General features: G+C 44.2%; 1 protein-coding gene across 7 annotated transcripts in view; it reads right to left on the reverse strand.

Moving 5' to 3' along the window:
* Positions 1-9,658: 9,658 nt before the first annotated feature.
* Positions 9,659-22,021, reverse strand: part of INF2 (inverted formin 2) — a 44,576-nt gene continuing 32,213 nt past the window's right edge. For 5 of the 7 annotated variants that reach the window (XM_051769962.1, XM_051769964.1, XM_051769960.1 and 2 more), the window contains 7 exons: positions 21,654-21,774; positions 20,922-21,086; positions 20,450-20,552; positions 19,513-19,671; positions 17,730-18,503; positions 16,185-16,244; positions 9,659-13,144 (listed from right to left, as the gene is read on the reverse strand). In XM_051769962.1, the coding sequence (XP_051625922.1) occupies positions 16,186-16,244; positions 17,730-18,503; positions 19,513-19,671; positions 20,450-20,552; positions 20,922-21,086; positions 21,654-21,774 (1,381 nt within the window). In that variant the 3' untranslated portion in view covers positions 9,659-13,144; position 16,185. The remainder of the gene's footprint in view (positions 13,145-16,184; positions 16,245-17,729; positions 18,504-19,512; positions 19,672-20,449; positions 20,553-20,921; positions 21,087-21,653; positions 21,775-22,021) is intronic. The other 2 variants (XM_051769965.1, XM_051769966.1) reach the window with 2 other exon arrangements.

Genomic DNA, 22,021 nt, shown 5'->3' on the forward strand with positions numbered 1-22,021 from the left:
TTTGCTAATGCTGACCGGCTACACGTCACAGAATTGTGGTACCCAAACAGGGGATGCTGCGTCCTAGTAGGTAAACATCTCTTTTTGCAAGAGATGAGGAGTCCCAAGCCCAGCATTATTACCAGAATCATCAGGAGCCATCCAAATAACACATAGAACTTCAAAACATGAACTTGTGTACAACACCAGAACCTTTAACAAAGGATCTCACTTCCTTCTTCTTTAGGAGAGGCTGCAGCAGTGACACCAAATACACTGGGGATGAATCTCAACTTTTATCTCTGCCCAAGAAAGCAGACTCTGGCTCAAACAGTTTTTTTACATCTGTGTTTATGTATTTTATCACACCAGCAATTCTTACCCTTGATGTCCCCCCGTCTTGGTGATAAGCGAGGGAGAACAACTGAGATCTGTGTTGTGTGAACTGAGTATTAAAAGCCATAGTAAAAATGGAAATACGTTCCCAGTCTTCCTGCTGGAAGTTGAACAGGACTTTCAAGCCCCTTTGGCAGAACACACGGTAAGCACAGACCTTAGTGTTATTGGGGGGGAAACCCCCCACAAATCACACAGCTGTGGTCAGTATGAAATGAAGTTCAGGGCTATGCTGAGGGTACATGTTCCCCAGGCCCTACTGACAAGAATTTTCAGCCCCAGATCTTGGCTGATGCATCTTCTGGCTATGCAAGGAAAAAAATAAATAAAAAAAGCAAAAGCTTCAGCTGAGAGTTTACTCACTGGAGTTCATCAGGAAGAACCCCAGAGCACAACTGTTCAAAGGATCTTTCCACTCAACAGCACTCAGAGCATTTTGCAAACCTTAATCAGTGCAGACTCACAACTGCCTTTCAATAAGCAACAAACAGAGATTGAGAGGTTAAGAGAATATAATTTTAGCAGCCACAGAACCTCAGTTCGGAGCTTTTCTCAAACTACTATTTCCTCCATTTATTGGCAAAGGCCCAGCCTTCTATATTTATTCATGATTACTAATTTTTTGCACAACTGAGAGTAAGCAATGGGACCACCTGTGTGACCTGACTTAACGAGTCAAGGCTTAGCCCCCCAACATCAGTGTTTTCCTTTGGGTGCAAAGCACATGAACTGATCAGCCCAGCCTTACAAACAAGCACGTACGTCTCACCACGTCAGAGGGGAGCTTCTGCCAGTGGAACACCTTCATCCTCAGTCTTGGTGTCTTCTGAGGGGGGGGCCGCCCCCCACATCCACAAGCAAGATGATTGCACCCAGGATTGCTGCATGGCTGGGGAGGTGGGAGCGATGAGGTGTTTGTGCCAGGCACAGAAATGGGTGGAAGAGGCACCTTGTGCCCTGGAGGTAGAGGTGGAGGGGCTGGCAGCTGTGGTAGCAGAGCTGGCATGACAGACTGTCCTTGGGAGGACGAGGAAACACTTTTCTGGGAAGGTGACACATTCCATGGACACTGCTGTGATTTTCCAGAAAGGCCAGTTGTTGGAGAAAGGCTCAGGTCTGCACTGGGGTTCTCCTTTCCTGAGTCCGTATCAACTTCAGTGCACCTGTCCACCTTTTGAACAGATCTTCTAGATGCTGTTGTGCAGTGATGTGGGCTCTGCATGCTTGATAGCAGGCTCTCCATGGCTTGCCCCGATCCCATTTTCCTGCTCTACGAGACAAGGAGGTGCATGGATTAGCAAAACTGCTGGCTACTGCTAACTCCCACAGAGACACAGAAATAACAGTGACCTTCCTATTAAGGTAAACAACAGGAATATTTCCAAGTGCTTTACAAGGGACATTTCCCCATGGTTTCAGCTGTGCAAGTCCAGAGCAAAGCAGTACTGCTGGCCACAAGGCTCCTTTTTGACTTCTCTTGGTCCTTCTGCCTTCTTGTGACACATGAAAAAAAAAAAAAGAGAAAATGCTATGAGCAAAGTAAATCCCTACCTGGTTATTTTTTCCTTCTTGCTGCTCAGCCATTCAGTGGGATTTTTCTTTCAAGGGGATAAATGGATGCCTCTGCTACAGTTGGTCTATGGAGGGGACATCTCAAACAGCAGGGACAGAGTCACTTATTCCAGAGAAACTGTGTTGCCACAACTTACCTTGAGTGCAGAAGGGTGGGGATTCTAATAGAAACTTTCAAAACAGCCTAATGAATTAAACAAGCTACAGCTGAGGAGGAGGACAGGCTGAGCTGATTAGGTATCTGTGGGCTCACATGAGATGACTGGTAAGAATTAAAATGAGTAAGACAGTCTTGTTACGCCCCTCAAATTTTCTTCCAGAGCAAATCTTTATATCTGCCTTGAGTTTCTCAAGTATTTGCCTACACAGTTTCTCTCAGAGCCTTTTGCAGAAGACTTTGCAGAAGTCCCCATCTTGTGTGTATGCCCAGTTTTATACTTGGAGACAGAGCTACCAAAGTTAGTACAGCACTTGCTGGTCAGGACTTGGTTTTGTTTGCTTGACTGAAGTGAACCTTTATTTTGCAAACAACTGGATCTCTTGAGGATGAGCAGTGTCCTGGGACACTAAATCTCAGTAGCTGGAGGTGCTGTGTGATTTCTCTCTTGACAACCTCTGCAGCAGCAGAAACCCCATGTGGTAAAAGGGGAGCAATGAGCAACTCTCAGTGCTCCAGAAACAATGACACAGTAGGTGCAGCTTTTTTAGGGACTGTATGTAAGCAGAAACAAAGCCCCTGCCATCCCAGTCTTTAACAAAACACACATTAGTGGCATCGGCAGCTTTAACAGAGTTGACTAGATGGGGACTTTCATTTTCAGTGCAGGATCAGAGATTTATTTGGTATACATACCATGTTTATGTTCTCAAAGGGCTAAATTAATACTTTTGAATGACCATTTTCCTCCTGACACAGCAATTTTAGGCAATGATTTACACAGACAAAACTCTTTAAGGGAGCTACATTAAAACTGAGAATTCATCCACCTCTAACCAATAGCATAGCTGTAAAGCATCTCCTATAATTTACAACAGTTTGTCTTTGAAACCTACTGGTTCATACTGATCATAGTCTCCAGCTCTTACTACAGCCTCCGTAAAACTGTGAACCAATGGCTCTAATGCAAAAGAAAGAAATAAAACCTTTGATTTTTGTTTTCAGTCTTAATTTAGTAAGAATGGCTTACATTAAAAACATTAAATCAAGTAGAAAATAGCCCTTGATTTACTAAATAGTACCAGTTAAAATAACTAAGTGAAAGGCCTATAATAGAAAATTAATATTAACTGTGTTTGCAGTTTACTTGGATTAATTTGTTGTTGGTTTCCATAATGTTTTTTTGCACAAATAAGCACTAACACTTTCCCAAAGGTAAAACAGGCTTACATTTAATTTATGTAAACAACTTAATGTATCCCCTTTAGGACTTCACAATCTTTGTGGTAAACTTGTACAGATGTCTGTAATTACCCTAACAGGACAAGTGAGGGATTCAGCCCTATGAGAAAGCCTAATGAGAAATGAGAAAGCCTAATGAGAAATAAGCCACTTTCTGCTAGAAATATTAGGAGTAAAATGAGCTGATTAAAAAAAAATCTTATTAGAAATGCTCATGTTAAAATTCTGCTGCTTGTTTATTTTAATTAAGCTATTGGGAGAATCAGTAAGACTATTAATTAGGAAGCCTTTTTTTTTTTAAATCAGAGTGCTCATCTAAATTGCTACAGGGTTTGTGTCAAGGAAAGTCTTATTTTTAAAAAGCCTACTAACAAGTAGTACTACACAAGAAACAGCAAATATGCTTTGAATGATAAATAGGCTTATAATAATGTATCTCCAAAGATTATACTTTGGAGACTGTGTAGAGAAATCCATGCTCTTAGGAAGATTAAAGCTTTGGTATAACTTCAAGGCAGCTGTAACTTACATTGCTGATACTTTTCAAATGAGCTTGTGGGTATATTTTAAAAGGAAATCTCTGTGTGGCATTTCTCCTCAGAAAGTGCAAACCCTCCCTTCTGGTGAATACATACATAAACACACACATATCTCCATGCAGGCAGACAAGGACTATCATGCTGGGGAAAGCTCCAAAGGCTCAGTAAGTGGCTGGAACGATTTGGGCAGGGCAGGGAACAGAGACTGATTGAATACACCAGCCCAATTCTGATGATCCAGTTGAATCAATTAACTTGCAATTAACTGTGAAGCTGTTTTCAGTGCTCTGCTACTCCACCTTTTGTTTTATTGGGAAAGCTGCTGATGTTTGGGGACCAGGACAATATAGGCTTTCATTTCCATCTGCTTACTGACATGCTAAAAATAGGCACGCTTCTCATTAGCCTAGAAAGAGAAGCTGTATTTTGATGGCACAGGGTTTAGAATTTTAAGTCAGATCCAAAAACTATCTTACCTCTGTGTCTTGGGTCACATAAGAATTCTCAGTTTTTCATTTCTTTTGTTGATCGCAGGCTGCTATGGAATTATGTTAGTTTTTTAAATCTTGATTTTCTTTGTAGTTGGAATTTCATTTATTGGTCATTATTATACTGGAAACAGGGATTTCAATGAATACTCCAGAAGACCTGATATTTCCCCTTGTGTGCTCTTAATACTTAAAGGGGTTTTTTTGAGGGGGAAGCTGTTGTTTAAAAACTGTGCCCCATACACTTTCAAGGTAACCATCAAAAGTGTAAGCACAGAGTCCACGTCTGCAATACAAGATATTTTTGAAGATATGAAGATGTACTGCTTACCATGTGGCTGGAGGTGAGTGACAGGATGTATAACCCAACTGGGGAGAGGGTTAGTCACTTGTTTATGCAGACAGGTGTTCCCTGACTAGTACAAAGCTGTTGTTACCTCTCAGTGGGCTCCACTTTCTCTGGTTTGGATTCAGGGACTGGCTTGCATTGAGATGCTCCCACTGTGATATTCCTCACTGTTGACTTTTCAGGTGTAATTTATTCTTGATGATTATGATTCTTACAAGGATAAAAATAAGAAGTAGAAGAAATTAGAGATCTTAATCCTTTCTTGCACAAGCAATCTTCTTGGTATAAGGTTCACTCTCTTCCTTTGAAATACATTCCTAGGGGTTTCCAAGGTCTTTCTACAAGCTGAGTTCAGAGAGGCCTTAGGAGAACAGTAATTCCTTGAAAGTTCCCCTCTTCCTTTTGTTTTGACTCTAATATGGCTACAAACATATGTTATGATGTCAAAAAATAGAAGAAGAGCAGAATTATTTTTGTTTGTTTGTTTGTTTTGGTTTTGTTTACAGCTAACAATATTTCTTTCATGGTATTTTACATCAATTGTTGTCAAAGTGTTTCAAAGGAAGCCATTGTCCCCATTTTACAGATGTGGAAAACAAGGCACGGGAAAATGGCTTGCCTACAGCCTCTTAGGAAGCCAGTGGCAGAAAATGAGTGATCTCAGTAGCCCAAGTTCACAGCATTTCCTGCACTTCAAAGAGAGCTTTGGCTGTCAAAAATCTGTTTAGTCTTTTTACAATCCACCTCTCCCTTATTAAGATCCAGCTACTGCTGTACCTTCATTTTCTCATATCAAAAAACTGGAAGCAGTTGGAAAAGCTTGGAAACAAAGTGAAAGCACTCACTTCTCACTCTGTAACTGTTCCTGCTGCAGGCAAGAGTATGGCTGTGTGCTTAATGCCTGTGGGCTCAATCCTAGTGATGGAGTTAATGAAAAAGCCCTCTAAGGCAACTAGCTCCACTTTTTGGCAGCTGCTGGGATGGCAAGAGCCTTGGGATCTGCTGCAGGTGGAGCCTGGGCCAGCAGCAGCAGCAGTGGGTGGCAGATGTGGGTGGCAGTGCTGCTAAGACCTCTTTGCTGGTCTCTGTGCCCTGCAGCAAAACAGTGAGGCAGTTCCACCAAGGAACCATGTGAAGGTGTATGTGAAGTATGGAGATGAACTGTGAAAGGTAGGAGGCTGGGAGAAGGTGTGTCGTAGGATCAGTTTATAGAGACTAGGGGAAAAGTCCTCAAAACGGAAAGGAATTTTAAGAGTTACTTCAATTTGGGCTTGTATAGCTGAAGGGATTAGAGACAGGATATAATAGCTTTAATCTCTGGATATTTGCTAGGTTTGAGATAGGTCATGGTTGGGAAGAGATTACCGTGGTGGCTGCCATTTCATCTACATGCAGTTGTGCTGTGGTTTGCACTCAGGCCTTTGCAGGCAGCTGTAAGTACCACAGAACATGCCTTGTGGAGGTCAGGGTCCAGGTTTCTAAAAGCAAAGTAAAGCAGTTGAAAATACCTGAAGGGAGAAAACCCCCTTCTGTTCTGTTCTCCCTGGGGTCTCTTCAGTTAAAGAGATATTTTTAGAAAAACAAACCATTTGTCTGTTGTGGTAGGTTGACCTTGACTGGACGCCAAGTGCCCACCCAGCTGCTTTATTGCTCCCCTTCCCAGCTGGACAGGAGAGAGAGTAAGGTGGGTAGGGATAAGGCAGTTTATTTAAAGCAAAAAGTAAAGTGGAGCTTGCGTGCACAAAAGCGAAAGATAGCAGGGTTTATTCTCTACTTCCCACGAGCAGCGATGGTTGGCCATTCCTGAGCAGCAGGGCTTCAGCATGTGTGAGAGTTTCTCAGCAGGCAGCCACTGGAAACAATCAATGCCCTTCCTGCTCCTTGCTTCAGCTTTTATATCTGAGCTGATGTCATATGGTATGGAATATCCCTTTGGTCAGTTTGGGTCAGCTGGCCTACTTGGGTCCCCTCCCAGGATCTTGCTCTCAACTGAAGGAGGAATGTTACAGTGCTGATGCTGTGCTCAGCAGCAGCCAAAACAACGGTGTGTTATCAACATCCTTCTGGCTGCCAATGCAAAGCACAGCACTGTGAGAGCTACTGTGGGAAACGAACTCCAGCTCAGCCAGACCCAACACAACCTCTCCCAGCTTCCACCCCTGCCTCTGTGAATCCCATATTTAAGAATTTTAAATTCCACATTCATCACACAACCTTCCCTTACATAAACAAGGATAACAACCAACCAAAACAGAATATAACGAAAATTCCCCCCACCAAAAATCAAAATAACATCATCATAACACAGTGGACAATTTACAGAAAATTCACACCTTCTACCTTTACCATAATTACAGCAAAAATTCCCCACGATCATTTAATTCTCTAATATTGTTCAGTACTTATTTTGCCCATTACCTCTCCCAGTCACTATCCTTATCTCAAAATCCTCATGACTTCCCCATGTGGGCCACCAAAAAGACTGTAGTGGGTTGACCCTGGCTGGATACCAGTTACCCACTAAAGCCACTCTCTCACTCTCCCTCTGCAACTGGACAGAGGAGAGAGGAAAAAAACTAAACAGCTAAGGATTCATGAATTGAGATAAGAGCTGGGAGAAGTCAGTGACTGATTACCTTCAGGGGCAAAACAGACTCAAAGGGGGGATAATACTTAAACTTATTACTAACAGGATAAGAGCCAATGAGTGAGAAATAAAAGTCTTTAAAAAAACACCTTCCCCCCACCCCTCCTTCCTTCCATGTTCTCCCTCCTCCCCCCCAGTGGTGCAGGGGGACAGGGAATGTCTGTAATCAGGGGTTACGATCAGTTGTTATTTCTACCACTGCTCAGGGAGAGGAGTCCTTCCCCTGCTCCTGTGGGGTCCCTCCCACAGGAGACAGTCCTTGATGGACCTCTCCAGCGTGAGTCCATCCCTCGGGCAGCAGTTCTTCCCAAACTGCTGTCCCATGGCTCACTCCTCCATGGGGTGCAGTCCTTCACAAATGAGCTGTACTGACGTGGGTCCCCCACAGGGGCCACAAGTCCTACCCAGGAAAAACCTGCTTCAGCACGGGCTTCCCTCTCCAGCAGGACCCTGATCCATCTTGGGCCTCCCGCGGGGTCACAGCCTCCTTCCTGCATCCACCTGTTCCAGCATGGGCTCCCCCATGGGCTGCAGAGGCACAGCTTCTCCACCATGGTCTGCACCAGGGGCTGCAGGGCCACAGTTCCAGTGCCTGGAGCACCTCCTGCCCCTCCTTCTGCACTGACCTTGGGGTCTACTTTGTTGTTCTCACTCTGCTCTTCCTTGGCTGGAATTCTTTCTGTGCAACAACCTTCTTTTCCTAAATATGTTATCACAGAGGCATTACTATCACTCCTAATTGTCTCGGCCTTGGCCAGTGGCAGGAAGTCCATCCTGGAGCTGGCTGGCATTGGCTCTATGGGACAGGGGAAGCTTCTAACAGAAGCTACTCTTGTAGCCCTCACTCCCTCCCCCCCCCGCTACCAAAACCCAGCCACAGAAACCCACTACATTTGTGGTTCAGGATGGATTTGTAGACTGCTGGTACGGTCTGCAAAAACCTTGAGCTGTGAAAACCTGAAAGAATGGAGATTAAAAAATGTGGTGAAATGCATAGAAAAACCTGTTGGTCTCAAAGGATCACTCCTTTGTGTGCTATTGGGGGTTTCATTTAGGTTACAAAATTGAGTAGTGGGTTTCAAAGGTTTGAAAGAACCCAGACTTTGTAGAGCTATTGCCCTTTTTGCATGTGCTGCCTCTGCTTCTCCTCTTTCTCCATCTATTCTGACTGATGGATTTGGTAATTAATTGTCACCAATTCATGAGTAAACTCATAGCAGATTATGCTGTATGAAGCTGCATAAGTACTAAACAAACACATCAAGTTCTGCATGCCCAGAGCAGGGCAAATCAACCATAACTGTAATGTAGGTGTCATCAGTGAGGACTGCTGATCCTAGAAAAAACCCCCTTCTTTGACAGGCTGGGCATTTATCTAAACTGACTTGATAGGAGCTGACTGCCACAGAGTGATTCTTGTCTCCTGACTTTGAGTAATGCAAGCTGAGCCTGCTTAAAGTCTCCATTAAGGAAGCGCAGGGCTCCTGCTAATTCCTACCGACATCTGGCTCTGTATGAATTGTCACACACAGTTCTTGCAGGAGCTGTTTATGCTGCACCAAAGTGAGCATTAGAGAGTCCCTAATGTGAATTAAGTGCCAGCACAGCACGGATGAAGGGGTGAGTTACTCACAGTGCTGAATATGTTGAATAACTTCCAGTGATCAAAATCTCTGCTGCTAATTTAAGGTCTGGTACCTGCTCTGAACTAAGGACTCGGAGACCTTTTCTTGTACTATGGACCTAATTTCCATTGCAAATCCTGCAAATCATGTGGTTATTTTGCAAGATTGTCACTATGCAGTAATTGTGAACACCTAGAGAGGTCCTGTCACTATCTCTGCCCCATTTTTAACCCTCTGTAGTTACGCTTCTAGACACGGGAAAGCTGTTTATCACATCCTACCCACAGCTTGGTTGTGAGGTGACCAAACAAAATGTGGTTTGTGATGGAGCTGTTTCATGACTGTATTTGCTTTCAGATACATTATGTGGACTAACACATTCACCCATATTTTGTGGCAATGACTGTTACCACACAGACAGAGCGAGCTAGGGTTTGTACAGTGCTAATGTTTAGCATTGGTAAATTTGTATGTTGTACTTGGTTGACCACTGTGTACAACAGCAATATGATGCCATAGATCCAGGTTTGATGTTTAGACGGAATGAAAACTGGTTAATTTTGATGAAACTTTTGCATTTTTCTTTTAAATTTATCTTCTCTCTTTCTAACTGGAACAGAGAGTGTTTCTCAGCCCCCTCTGCTCTACAGAATGTAGGGGAGGACTAAATGGTATGCTCAACCCAAAAGATACTGGCATAGCTTTAAGAATTCAGCCATGCTCTAAGTACAGTCCAATGTTGTGGTGGTGCTCCATTTATATGTCTCTGTTTCACAGAATCATTAAGGTTGGAGAAGACCTTCAAGATCATTGAGTCCACCCTTTGACCAAACACCGTGTCAGCTAAACCATAGCACTAAGTGTCACACTGAGTCCTTTCTTAAACACTTCCAGAGATGGTGATGTCACGTAGAGAGAAAATTAGAAAGGTAAAATCTCAGCTAGAACTCAATCTGCTGTGAAAAATAATAAAAAAGTGTTTTTATAAATACATCAACAACAAGAGAGGGCCAAGGAAAACCTGCACCCTTTATAAGATGTGGAGGGGAACACTGTCACCATGGATGAGGAAAGTGCTGAAGTACTCAATGCCTTCTTTGCCTCAGTCTTTAACAGTAAGACTGGTTATCTTCAGGGCAATCAGGTAGACAGGGACAGAGAGCAGAACAGACCCCTGCAATCCAGAAGGAGTTAGTGACCTGCTGCACCACTTAGACACTCACAAGTCTATGGGGCTGGGTGGGATCCACCTGAGAGCGCTGAGTGAGCTGGCAGAAGAGCAAAACAATTGGTAATTTTTACTAAGTATATAGAAGAACTACATGCTTAGGTGTTCTGTATCCTGTGTGGGAAATATAGGACTTAGATGTACAAATTCTTGTGAATCACAGGTCTTCTCCATCCCCACCAGAGAAAGGAAACTCATCAAGTACTTATTTTATTCTAAACTTTGAAATATTTTCAATATTGAAATAAAAAAAAAACAAACGAAGAACCAAAAGTCCCCAAAAACTAACACTGAAAATCCATCTCATTAAACATATCTCATTTTTTATGTCAAATACTTGGAAAAGACTTTTGCTGATTCCTCTCATACTTTCATTTTATCACATAGCCAATGCTAATTAAGGAATATGCATTTATTTGGCAGCAAGAAGCTTGTGGTGGTCACAGCCTGGTTTATGTACTAGAGTCCATGTGCAGTTGTTGTAATATACCACAAGAATTCTTTTTTGAGGTCCAAACTCACTGTTGGCTTAAATGACCACAGTCCTGTTAAAGTAGCTATGAGTGATTTTTTCTTTTATGGGCAATTAATTTGGCCTTGCAACCACTGAAAAATCTTCAGGATTATGAGCTTTATTTCAAGCTCACAAATGGAGTAAAACTGCACATCTCAGTTGAGCATCAGTCTTTGGCCCGCTCTGATTCTGTTCCCCTGCTTTTCTTAAATAACCACTGTAATGGAAGCAGAGCTGCTCTGGAGTAATAAATTATAAATACTGTGCTTGAGTCTGCTTATTGGGATGTGACTGAATAGATAATTTAATATAGTTTTCACAGATGACTGTTGAACAAAGAGCCTCCAGTGGCTCAAAATTACCCATTTCTCTGTAAACTCTTAAAGCAGTGGGAAAATAATGCCAAACATTCTCTCTTTGAAGGCCAAGGTAAGAACACAGAGCAATAAAAACTGGCTGTGGAAATGAGTAGCTCTCTCTGAGTGGAAATGGGTGGGGGAAGCTGAAAGATCCAGGTGGAGAAATGGACACATGCTGCAGCATCTGAAGCAAGCAGCTTTTGAGTCCATCAGCAGGCAAGGTTCCCTAGGTAACATAGAAAACCTGTGTTGTTACATAGACCAAAAAACCTGTTTGTTACACAAAAATCTGTTTGTTCCCCAGTCCTGCATCTCCAAATGGTGTTGTTCCTGTTGATAAACCAGTGGGGTGGTGAGGAGAAGGCTGGCTGTGCACTGCTAGCCTGGGCTGCAGGCTCTTGCTGGAAACCTGGAGGTTGCAAAGCTGCTGGGAAAATGCATTTCATACTCAGATTTTTGTAGCCTGGGGTCTAGTCTGTGAGCAGAGGAGCTAGATTGAAGAGCAAAAGGATGATGCTTGAGTGATGTGCTCTGAGACTGGAAAAGAGGGGAAAAAAGTGGAAACCTGTAAATGTGATGGAGACAATCCTGCAAGTCAAACCTGGAGTGAGTGCCATGGTTCTGCAGGGAATAGTGGGAGTATGCCTGTTTCTGCCAGCAGGAGTGGGTTTTCTGCTGCAATGGGGCTGTGCTGCTCTGCAGGTTCTCCTGCACTGAACCTGCCCATGTGTCTGCTCCCAATTCATCTCTGCTTTTGTTGACCAATTCTCAGTATGCTCATAGCGATGCTTTGGTTAAAGCAAATCAGTCATTTAATTCTTGGTTTCATTTCTAAGTTTCCAGCGTTACAAGGACATTACAAGTCCTATTGAGCAAAGCCTGCACATTAGTCTAGCCACAGTGAGTTGCAATATAAAAGAATAGTTCTGAAATGTACCGAGCTCTTCCACTTGATTCATGTTTCAGCACAGTATCACACTATAGTTCAACAAACATAGATCATTTAAAATGGACAGGTATGTACAAAACTATGATACAGTGTTATTACAAAACTTGAGAAATAAAGCTCTGTATTTTGAAAACACAATACTGCACAGTCCCAGTTTTAAAGCCAAAGTAACATGACTCAAAACGTTCTGCAGTTTGGACATAGACTCTTGAGTGCAAGCAGCTGACAACAGAAGTCAAACCCAGAGACTTACTAAGGGATAAGCTGAAAATGTGTCTGGCAGAGCACTCTGGAAAACATCTTCCTGTTGCTTTAATAAGAGAAACTAGGCCCCTGGTTCTCCAAAAGTTGATGGACACATCAGTGTGTGTGACAAGACTACTTAAGACTACTGACGTGCTTCAACTCAATTGCACATAAGTATCATGTAGGAACCAGACACTGTTTATATGGCCATATGCCTACTAAAACATATCTTTTTTCTTTTACATGTTTTTTTTTTCTCGCTGTAACTGATTTCCCTTGCTTTAAATGACTGAGAGTAAAAATACATTTGTCTCATCTGGGTCTCGGACCTGATCCAATATAAATCGTCAGTGGGCGATGAGAGGAGGGAGTTAACACACTTCCACCTGTGGTGGTACAGCCACTGCTTAATTTATACCCTTAATTTAGTTGAGGCACTGCTATTTTTAACATTTCTCTGAGGGCTAAACACTGCAGTCCGTTCTTAGGCCACACTCAGCTGTCATTTCAAGAAGAGTTTGGCCTAAGAGCAGGTTGAAAGACTCAGCTTCCAGGATGGTGGATGACAGGTCTGACCCTTTCACTGCTGCCATGTGCAGAACTGTCCCCCATTTCCCAGATGCCCAGTGTAAGGCATGGGCTGAGGGGTCCAAAGTCTCTGAGGAGGCTCTTTAGGTCCTCGGGAGGGGAGGGAAAGGCTGCAGGAGGAGAAGTGGTGCATCTAGGTGGGGCAGAAGGTGTCCATGGTGGCATTTCGTTGATGCAGAACCTCGTTTCTGACAAGCTGGCAGCACTCCAGGGGCATGAGAGTGGTTCACTTGGTCCCTCTTATACCTTCTGCCTTGCTGTGACACCTGCAGGAGGAGGGGGAAATGCAAATTATTTGGAACTATGAACAGAAGCATCTTTTTGCATGCATGTGTATCTAATGGGGCACTACTAGGGAAACCAGTTTAATCTGTTCTTCAGATAACCTAAAAACACGTAGAGTTTTATGTATTTAATAAAAACCTCATGTTTCCAGAACCAATCCTAATGTTCAAGAGTTTTGGCAACTTTGCTTTCAAGCTGGGTGCTAGTTCAGTCCAACAACATATATTTTTCTAGATATTAAATCGCTGAACTTACTAAATCCAGAGGATTTAGCAGGACTGTCAGAAGGCTGGGGCAGCACACTGACACTTTTAAGAGCCTGTCTTACTCCATAACCAAACCAAATACCATTTCTAATGGCAGACATGAAGGCAAAGGCCAAACAGGAGGATGAGCATTAGCTCGATGACATCCTCGTGGTCCATTTAAAAACTGCCCACAGACAATATTGGGTCTGCAGAAGGGGAGGTGAAGCATTTGTTCCTCTAGAATTAAAGAAAGACCTTGACTCTCAAACACTTCTGTCTCTTTGCAAGGGTTGATGTGCTGCTGTGCCATGTGCATGTCAAAGCTGCCCTTCTGCCCCTTCCCTCCCTCCTCACCAAGCTGCGGTCTCTGAGTGCTGGCCTGTGCTCCTGATTTGGTTTTTCTTTTATTTTCTAGGGAATAAATCAAGTAGATTTGTGAGCAGGGAAATTGCCAAAGCCCAGTTGCTTATGGACTTATGTTTTCAAGGCTTTTCTTTCTCCTAACTTTTCCGAGTAACATACAGATAGGAGGAGAGGAATAGGGAAGCTGCACAAACAGACAAGAGCATTTGTCAGTAGGAATTCTCTAGAGTCTAAGCAAGGAAACTTAAACAGCAGCTCTCCTGAGTTCAGGCATTGTTACAGTCTCTGTTCTGTTTGACTATCACCTTTGTTAAATGGCCCTTCTTCCAGCTCTTTCTGAATTTGGTTGGAAATGAGTTCAGATGTTACCAGTGTACACACAAACACAGTATACCCACCTGTACATTGATTTCAGAGGAAAACCAACTAAACCGTTTCTTTCAGGAATATGAAGATAATGTGGGATACTAATCCTTGGGTGAAAAAGCTGACATTTAAGGAACATCAGCATTACCACAGAAATTTCTGCATAACAAGATATAGTCAAGGTGAGGCCAGAACTCAATATCTGCAATATCTTGTACCAAGATGGTGACTTGAACAGATCAGGTGTGCTTGTGCCAAAACATAGAATAAAATAAAAAAAGTCAGGTGGAACATCCTAGTTAAAAAGATTGAATGGGAGCACTCCAGGCTTGCTGAGTCTGTCATATGAAGAGGGATGGACCTGATCTGCATTTGGGAGAGGAAGCACTGTGGTGGGAGACAAAGAGAAGCAAATGGTTTTTTTTTTCCTGCTGACCTTGTTGTGTGACATAGAGATAGGAGGAGTGGAAAAAGAGAATTGTAGATTTCAAGGTGCAGCTCATCTCTGCCCTCTTGGCATTGAAGCCCATGTAGATGCTCCTGGTGTGATGCCAGGTGCTGCATTCCAAAGATGCATTGAAACTCCTGCCTCACTTGGCCACTTCATAAAGGCACTGTTTGTCCAAGCCTTCCTCTGTGTTGCATTCCTATGTCTTCTTAAGGACAAAGCAAAGCTGTCTGTGGTTTTTTTGTTCTTTTTCTTTTTTTTTTTTTTTAATTTTTCAAAGACTACGTTTTTAAGACTGCATGCTGGAACCCCAGAGCTTGAAAAGATACATAATTTGTATTATGTATTAATACATATAATTCTAATATGTATTAATAAGCTTAACTCACAGTTCCAGCTGCCCTCCCAGTGTAGCACAATCACTGGTCCTGATGTACTTCCCACCTATGCTTCACTGCTACTATTTTCTGCTCCTGCAGTAAATCTTCCTTAGGATTTTTAAATCCACAGAGCTACTTCCACTTAATGTGATCCTGTGGTACTGCACAGAAAGGGCCGAGAGGAGGGCAGGAGTAGTCAGGACTGTAACTACCCAACGCATATCCCATTTTCTTCTGCTAGAAATGATAATCCAGGTGCAGGAACAAAAGCAGTTCTGTGGGGAAATCCTGCACAGATTCCTCTGTTCTGCCATCCCAGGGGCTGGGGCTGATGGGCTGTGTGGGAGCAGGGCTCCCAGCTGGGCTCCCAGCCCCAGGGAACTGGGCATGCTGGAGAATAAATACATTCCTTTGAGGAAATGAGACAAAGAGCAATTTGACAATATTGATTTAGTTCATAAGAGATGCTCATCAGCATGGAAAGGGCAATGCGTAACTATGCAATTTCAGTACAGTGGGTGTTTTGGTTGTTTCTTTTTCTTGCTTTTCTTTCCACTTGCTGTAAAAACAGACAAAGTTTTGCAAAGGAGTCTCATCCTGAAACTGCTCTTGAGGGGCAACCATATGTTGGCAGCATCAGTGGAGGATGCAGGGAACTTGTGTGCAACTCTGGAGTCGTATTTAGCTTTGAGTGGGAGCTGGTATCTTGCCCCAACAGGTACTTGTTCCTGAGTCCAGTGTTTTATCCCCTTTTCCAGATACCCGTATTTAAATGGTGTTACAGAAAGTGGTTACCCACAAGCAAACCAACCATTCTTTGCTGGAGGTAGGTACTGAAATTGCATTTTTACAGTTTTTGAGAAAATAATGGGATCAAAGCAAGGACTTTGTTCATCATGTGAAGTTTGATTATTTGGTTAGAATAATTATTCTAGACTTTTAATTATTTGCAGGGAAAGGCAGTTTGGCTGCTGCTGACACAGAGGATGAACATGAGGGCTGTGATCTTGTGTTGAAGGGAGGTCAGCACTGACTCCACTCAATGCAAGATCAACACCCTGGAGAGTAAAAATCAGAGTAACAAATTTATTTCACATGTATTCGTGATTAGACACAAAGACAAAAAGCTTAGCTGATATGCTGAATACTGATTAGGTCTGTGAAGTCCCAATGCTGTGGTTAGTTCACACAAAAACACCTTTGTGAGTTTACATACCTCATTGTGTCACACAACCTTTTTTTGTTTTATTATCTCCAGTATCACTCTCAACCTCTGCTTTTAAACAAAAGAGAGACACTAAATATATCTGATCATGGCAAGGCAAAGGCAACAACAGGGAACTTTTGATGATGAAAATGCTGTCTAATAGCAGAGACGTTCCCAGGAACATGGAATCATTGAATGGTTTGTGTTGCGAGGGACTTTAAAGATAATCTGGTTCCAACCCCTCTGATGCCATCCCTGGATGCCCCAGGGAACCCTGTAGCTTTTGCAGGATGGGGGCAGTTCTTAAGCTAGAAGTACTAATTTCAGGTGTCAGGAAAACATCACCAGGTCTGGGAGCATGGGATGCTCCCATTGCTGCAGCTCCTGCCTCCTGGGAAGCAAGTTTGGATACCACTGTTCTAGGAAACCACTTCTGTTTTGTGGCTTGTTTTTAACTAGGGGAAAGAGGCAGGTTTAGAAAGGTAAATAACTACAGCCTTGGGCCATGCTGCATTAAAAGGGTAAGTCCCTCTGTGGTCGCTGCTTGACCCATGCTGTCTTTCTCAGAAATGGATGCTCAAACCCTCCTTTCCTTTCTCTTCCATTTTCCTTGGAAGGAAAAACATTAAACATTGATAAAAAGAGACTTTCCCACTTTCCTGCCCATTTGTTTGACCCCAGGATCTTGCAGAAAACAGGTTTTGGACAGTATACTGTATCTTTCTAAAGGCTGACAGACCCACGTCTTCCCTATGAGTCATCTCTAATTTGGGACTAATTAGCCACCCAAAGGTGGCTTCAGCTCGGTAGAGTCTAAAGGATTGGGACATTCTTCCCAGTTTTTGGACTGGGTGTGGACTTCTGCTGTGAGGTGGAGACCTGTGTGGCTCCAGCAGCCGAGCCCTCTCCTGACACCAGCAGGGCAGCCCAATTCGGGGGCAGAAGCATCAGCAAGATGCTCTTTTTTAATGATTTTTAATGACTTTGTCCCCTCACCCTGCAGTAATGGTTTGAGGGCCTGATGTTTAGGAGCTACCTAAAGTACCCCTGGGGCAGGCTGTCAGGCAAAGTGCTCTTTCAAGGAGGCTTAGCAGGGGAAAAACCAAACAACCCCACGGCAGCACTGATGTTGCTGCCTTTATGTGTTTATAAGTAGTTCAGAGGGGGTGATCGCTGATTAAGTACCGAGTATTAACTGCTCTTAATCACTGCTCTGGAGCCTAATGGAGCTCTTGTTTGCACATAACCATGCCTTGTAGCTGTCTTTAGCACACTTGACAGATGTGCTTATTGCCATCCTTACTGCGTATGTGTAATGGGCTTTTTAATTATTGATTCATCATTACCCGTTTATAAACTACTTATAAATGTCACACGAATGAACTATGCTTGGGTTTTTCAGGTTTAAAAAAATAATAAGCTCTGTGAAACAGTGTGGCTCTAGAGGCAGGTGGCATTGGGCCTTGAAGTGGGGAGGAACATCTATATGCAAATATATGAGGAGGGCTCCCACACTTAAGTCAGTTCCCAAGGGCTATTTATGACATAGGCTACCTGAGTAGCTTTTGCTGTGCCTCTTCTTCTTCTTCCGTTTCCCAGGTGGCCTCTGCTTTTCCCTGTCGGTGTGAGTTTGCTCTGGGGTGAGTGTTGCCGAACAAGAGGAGTCAGTGGCTGGCTCCTCTGAGAAGGACTTCTCCTGAGAGGTGTCCAACAGCGAGTCTGTACCAGGGTCTTCATTTTCTTTTGTCATCTCTTTTGACTCTGCCTGATGAGGCTCATTGCAGGGAGCAGACTGAGCGCTGCCGGGGTCCATTCTGGTCTTGCTCAGCTGGGGTTCTGGCTCCTGGGCCAGCCTGTAGCTCTCTGAGCCATCAGATGGGCATTCCTTGTCCTGGCCTTCTGAGAGGGACCCATTAGTCCAGCTGAGCTGGTCTCTCAGAGCAGTGGCTGAACTGCTGCTCACAAACCTTATCCTTGAGCCTGTGTCAGCCAAAGAGAAGGCAAGGGAGCTGCCCTTTGTGCTCGGCTGGAGGCTTGCCCAGTTGTCTGTCTGCTCCATCCCAGTGCCAGGCATGAGCTGAGCAGCCCCATCAGCTTCCACCAAGCTCACGGATGGACTTTTGGTCTGGGACTCCAATGGCAAACTTCCTCCAGCGCTGTTTTTAGGTAACACCTGGTCTGAAGGTGAAGCATCTGTAACACCTCCGCCCATCTCCGTCAGGGCAGTGGCTGAGGGGGGAGCGCTTTCTGAGGGATGACCATCCTTGTTTTGTTTGGTCTCATCACTGATCTGCTTCCCGGCTGCTTGTGGATCCTTAATGCTCTTTCCTTTAAACAAAAAACATGCAATCAGCCACAGCTGCAGAGCTGCACCAGGGATCAACCAAGATGCTTCTGCCACTGGGAGAGGTTACAGGTGAGCAGCTGCCTGCAGAGGGAGCACTGACCCTGAAGCAGCTATGCAGAGCAGCACTAGTTTATCCTCCCTGTACCTCTCCCCGCCTTATACCCACGTGGTCGCCCTGGCTGGACTACAAGGCTCCAGCTCAGCAAAGCCCCTGCTTTGTCTTCAGCAGGTGTGTTTTGCTGCCAACTGAGTGATTTCCATGGAAACTCCTGGACTTGCAAGGAGGCCTGAAGGTCTATGGCAGGAAGAGAGAACCTGCAAGGTCCTGAACCAGGTTGGACTGCTGGCTTGGCTGTGTGAGGACTTCAGAGCTGCCCATTAACCAGTCTAATCCTGCTCTTGCAGAACAGGTCAAGGAAAGCCATGGGCTCTGTGGTAGACCAATGTCCTTGGACTTACCTAGTGTGCACTAACACTGAGGTCAAGAGACCAAAGAAAAAGCTAAACCCACGGGCTGTCTCCTCACAAACACCTGAAGAACTTGGGTGCTTCTGCAAATAGGGTTTCTAATCTTTTCTGAAGGGCTTCTTCAGATTCCCAAGCATAGACTAAGATGGGGTGCAGCAGACTCCAAGGCAGTGACACACTGTGCTACTGAGACTCAACAGCACGGAGGGGACTTGTGTGGGGATAACACCAGTGCCCCATCAGCATGGTGCTGTGGCTGACACATGGGTCAAGCATCTCAGAGGGCTTATCAGCACAGGTGCAAGGCCATACTGCTCCAAGTTCCTGCTAATACTGGAACAGATCTGTCTGGCAACAGCTCAAGGCTCTCTGCTCCTCTTCTCCTCAGCACTGGCTGCAAAGCTTTCTTAAATAAAATGCCCCAAATGCAAACGCAGAGGCTTCTTGCTGGTGCTTGCTTGGCTCAGGCTCAGAGGCAGATGGGAATGAATAACAGCAGTACAGTCAGGTCTGTGCCCTTACCAGACTGGCTTTCCTCCGGGCTCTCCTCAGACAAGGGTTTAGGAATTGCATCCGACTCGTGCCTGTTCTTTGTCTTTCTCAGTGTGAACCCTTTCCTGATGTCGGCCAGCAGTGCATCGATGACACACACCTCGTCCTGCTTCCCCAAACCCTTCTTAACTGGGAGAGAGAGAGAGATGAGTGTTAAATCTGCCCATGGGGTGGGTACTGCTGTCCCAGTACAAGCAACCACTGGGCAAGAGCAAGGCACCAATATCAGGCCTGGGAGCAGCTCATGCTCTGTAACCCCACAACAGTGTGTACGAGCTGAAGAAAAGGCATTTACTCCAAAGTTTCAGTGCTACAGGCTGGCACCAGTGGTACCAGCTCAGCCCAGATGTGTCCCTGGTTGTGCTACGACCTTGAAATATGCCCTGTTTCTTATCCATGTTAGTAGGGGACTTTTTTTTTTGGAGGGAAAATACTTTTGATTTTTCTATCCTCTCAGCTTCTTCAAATCATATTTTGCAGTCTTTTGCTTTCATCCAGAGATGAAAGTTATAAGTTATATGCAAGATTTTTGGGACATCAGTAGCCTGTGATAAAGAGAAATTATTCAAGTGTGTACAAGGTTCTTGGAGGAGAAGACAAATATCTTGTTAGATTTGGTATTCATAAGTTATGTTTAGAAACTGAAAAAGTTAACTGAAATGTTTTAATTTCTGGTGGTTTTTTTTCTTCTGCTGTTCAGTCAGCAAACCTAAAATTAACTTCTTTGCCCAGCTGCAACTGCGGAAAGTCAATTCTTAGCTATGGCTCTAAGACACCTAAAAGCCTTTAGTCAGCTGGCACCTGGAAACCCACAAAATAGATTACCACTACTGGTCCATTAAAGCAGGACCAGCAAAGAGCTCCTTTGGCTCCATATCTCTTTTTTGAAGCCATTTCAGATACTCACTGACTTTTCCATTTTCTCCCTTTTGTCTCTTCCCCTCTTCCTCTTCCAGCTGTTTTTTCCTCTTCTCTGCTTTGGCAGCTTGCTCCTTTCTGTCCTTGTTTTCCTGCAGTGAGGTAACAGGGGCATGAGAAGGTTGGCTAAATGTCTGCTAGAAGCTGATGAAGAGAAAGAAGATCTATAGATGAAGTAGGAAAAATTCTGGCCTTATCCTGTGCAATAAATATAACGGGCACTGGGAATAAGGGCTGTCTTGCCAAGAGGGTGAGAGGGGCCAGGTCAGGAGCACCACCCCTGCACGAGGATGCAGTGGAGAAGGGTTAAGACAGTGCTTCACTGGGTGCCTCATGCCAAGTGCCAAAAGGAGGAGCCCATAACCAGCATCTTTCCCCCACCAGATTCCAGTGCCCATCCCATCCCTGCCTATTGGAGTGGAGGATGTGCCAGTACTAGGGATGCTCATCATCATTCCAACCTTCAGAGCTCGGATGAAGAGATCTCTGAAGGTCTTCATGATGCTAAATATGTCCTCTAAGGACAACTTGCTTGGGTCTTCACAGAGATAATTTGCAAGTTCTTCTCTCTTCCTTTCAATGGTTTCAAATTCTTCTTCCAGCTTTTTGGAGGCATCGATGCTATCCTGAAATGCATTAAACACACACAGTAAAACACCATCCAGAGGACAAGGAGTGAAGTGCACTTACAGAGAAAGGATGTAAGAGCTTGGAGCAGGACTCTGGGTCCTGGCTTTTAACTGAAGCAGAGCTTATTGGAAGCAGGTAGGAAGAAATGAAGATTTACAGATGATCTTTGCTCCTGGCAACCATCCTGTGCCAGTTTAAAGGGGTGGCTTGAGCAAGACATGGAAAGCTCCATGCAGAGCTTAATCCTGAGCAAAGGGCTTTACTCTGGTGATCCCCACAGCGGGTGAACATCTTCACTTAAAGTGAGGAGTTACACAAAAGCATGGAGAGAGCAGCTGGGACATACACCTCAAGAAATGGCCTCACCAAAGTTATGTAGTTTTGGAGTGGAGCTAGCAACTGCACAACAACAGTTTGTGTGGCATTGCAGCCTATTTCCACATCTGAGAGCATGTCTTGTGGCAATATTTTCCCTCCTGTCTTGAGCCTCCTCAGCTGCAAATGTAGCACACGCAGCTTCTGAGTGCGTAATGAGGGAGACCTAAGTGAGCTCCATTACTGACCTGGATTGGCTTCTCGTACTGTTGTTTCACATCATCATTTGATGATAAGACTTTCCGCTGAAGCTCCAGCAACTTCTTTAAATTGGTACCGGACTCCGTGCGTATAATATCAAGATTAATTCTGAAATCATACAGAACCCTACCGTTAGTTGACACTCCAGCATCTTGTGCTGACCAAAGAGTGGGCAAGTCTGAGCTCATGGTTTGGATGTCCCTCTGCTTCCCACCACTTCACTGAACTGGAACATGAGCTCTGAACTCTCTGTACAGTCCAAGCTTGCAGAAAACAGCTTCCTTCCACAGACCTTATGGAAAGGCTGTCAGGTCTACCTAAAACTTTGTGTATTGGATAGATGAAGGCCAAAAAA

Source organism: Manacus candei, unplaced genomic scaffold (assembly GCF_025592945.1).
Source record: "Manacus candei isolate 608988 ecotype Guabito, Panama unplaced genomic scaffold, ASM2559294v1 h1tg000113l, whole genome shotgun sequence".
Classification (NCBI taxonomy): Eukaryota; Metazoa; Chordata; class Aves; order Passeriformes; family Pipridae; genus Manacus; species Manacus candei.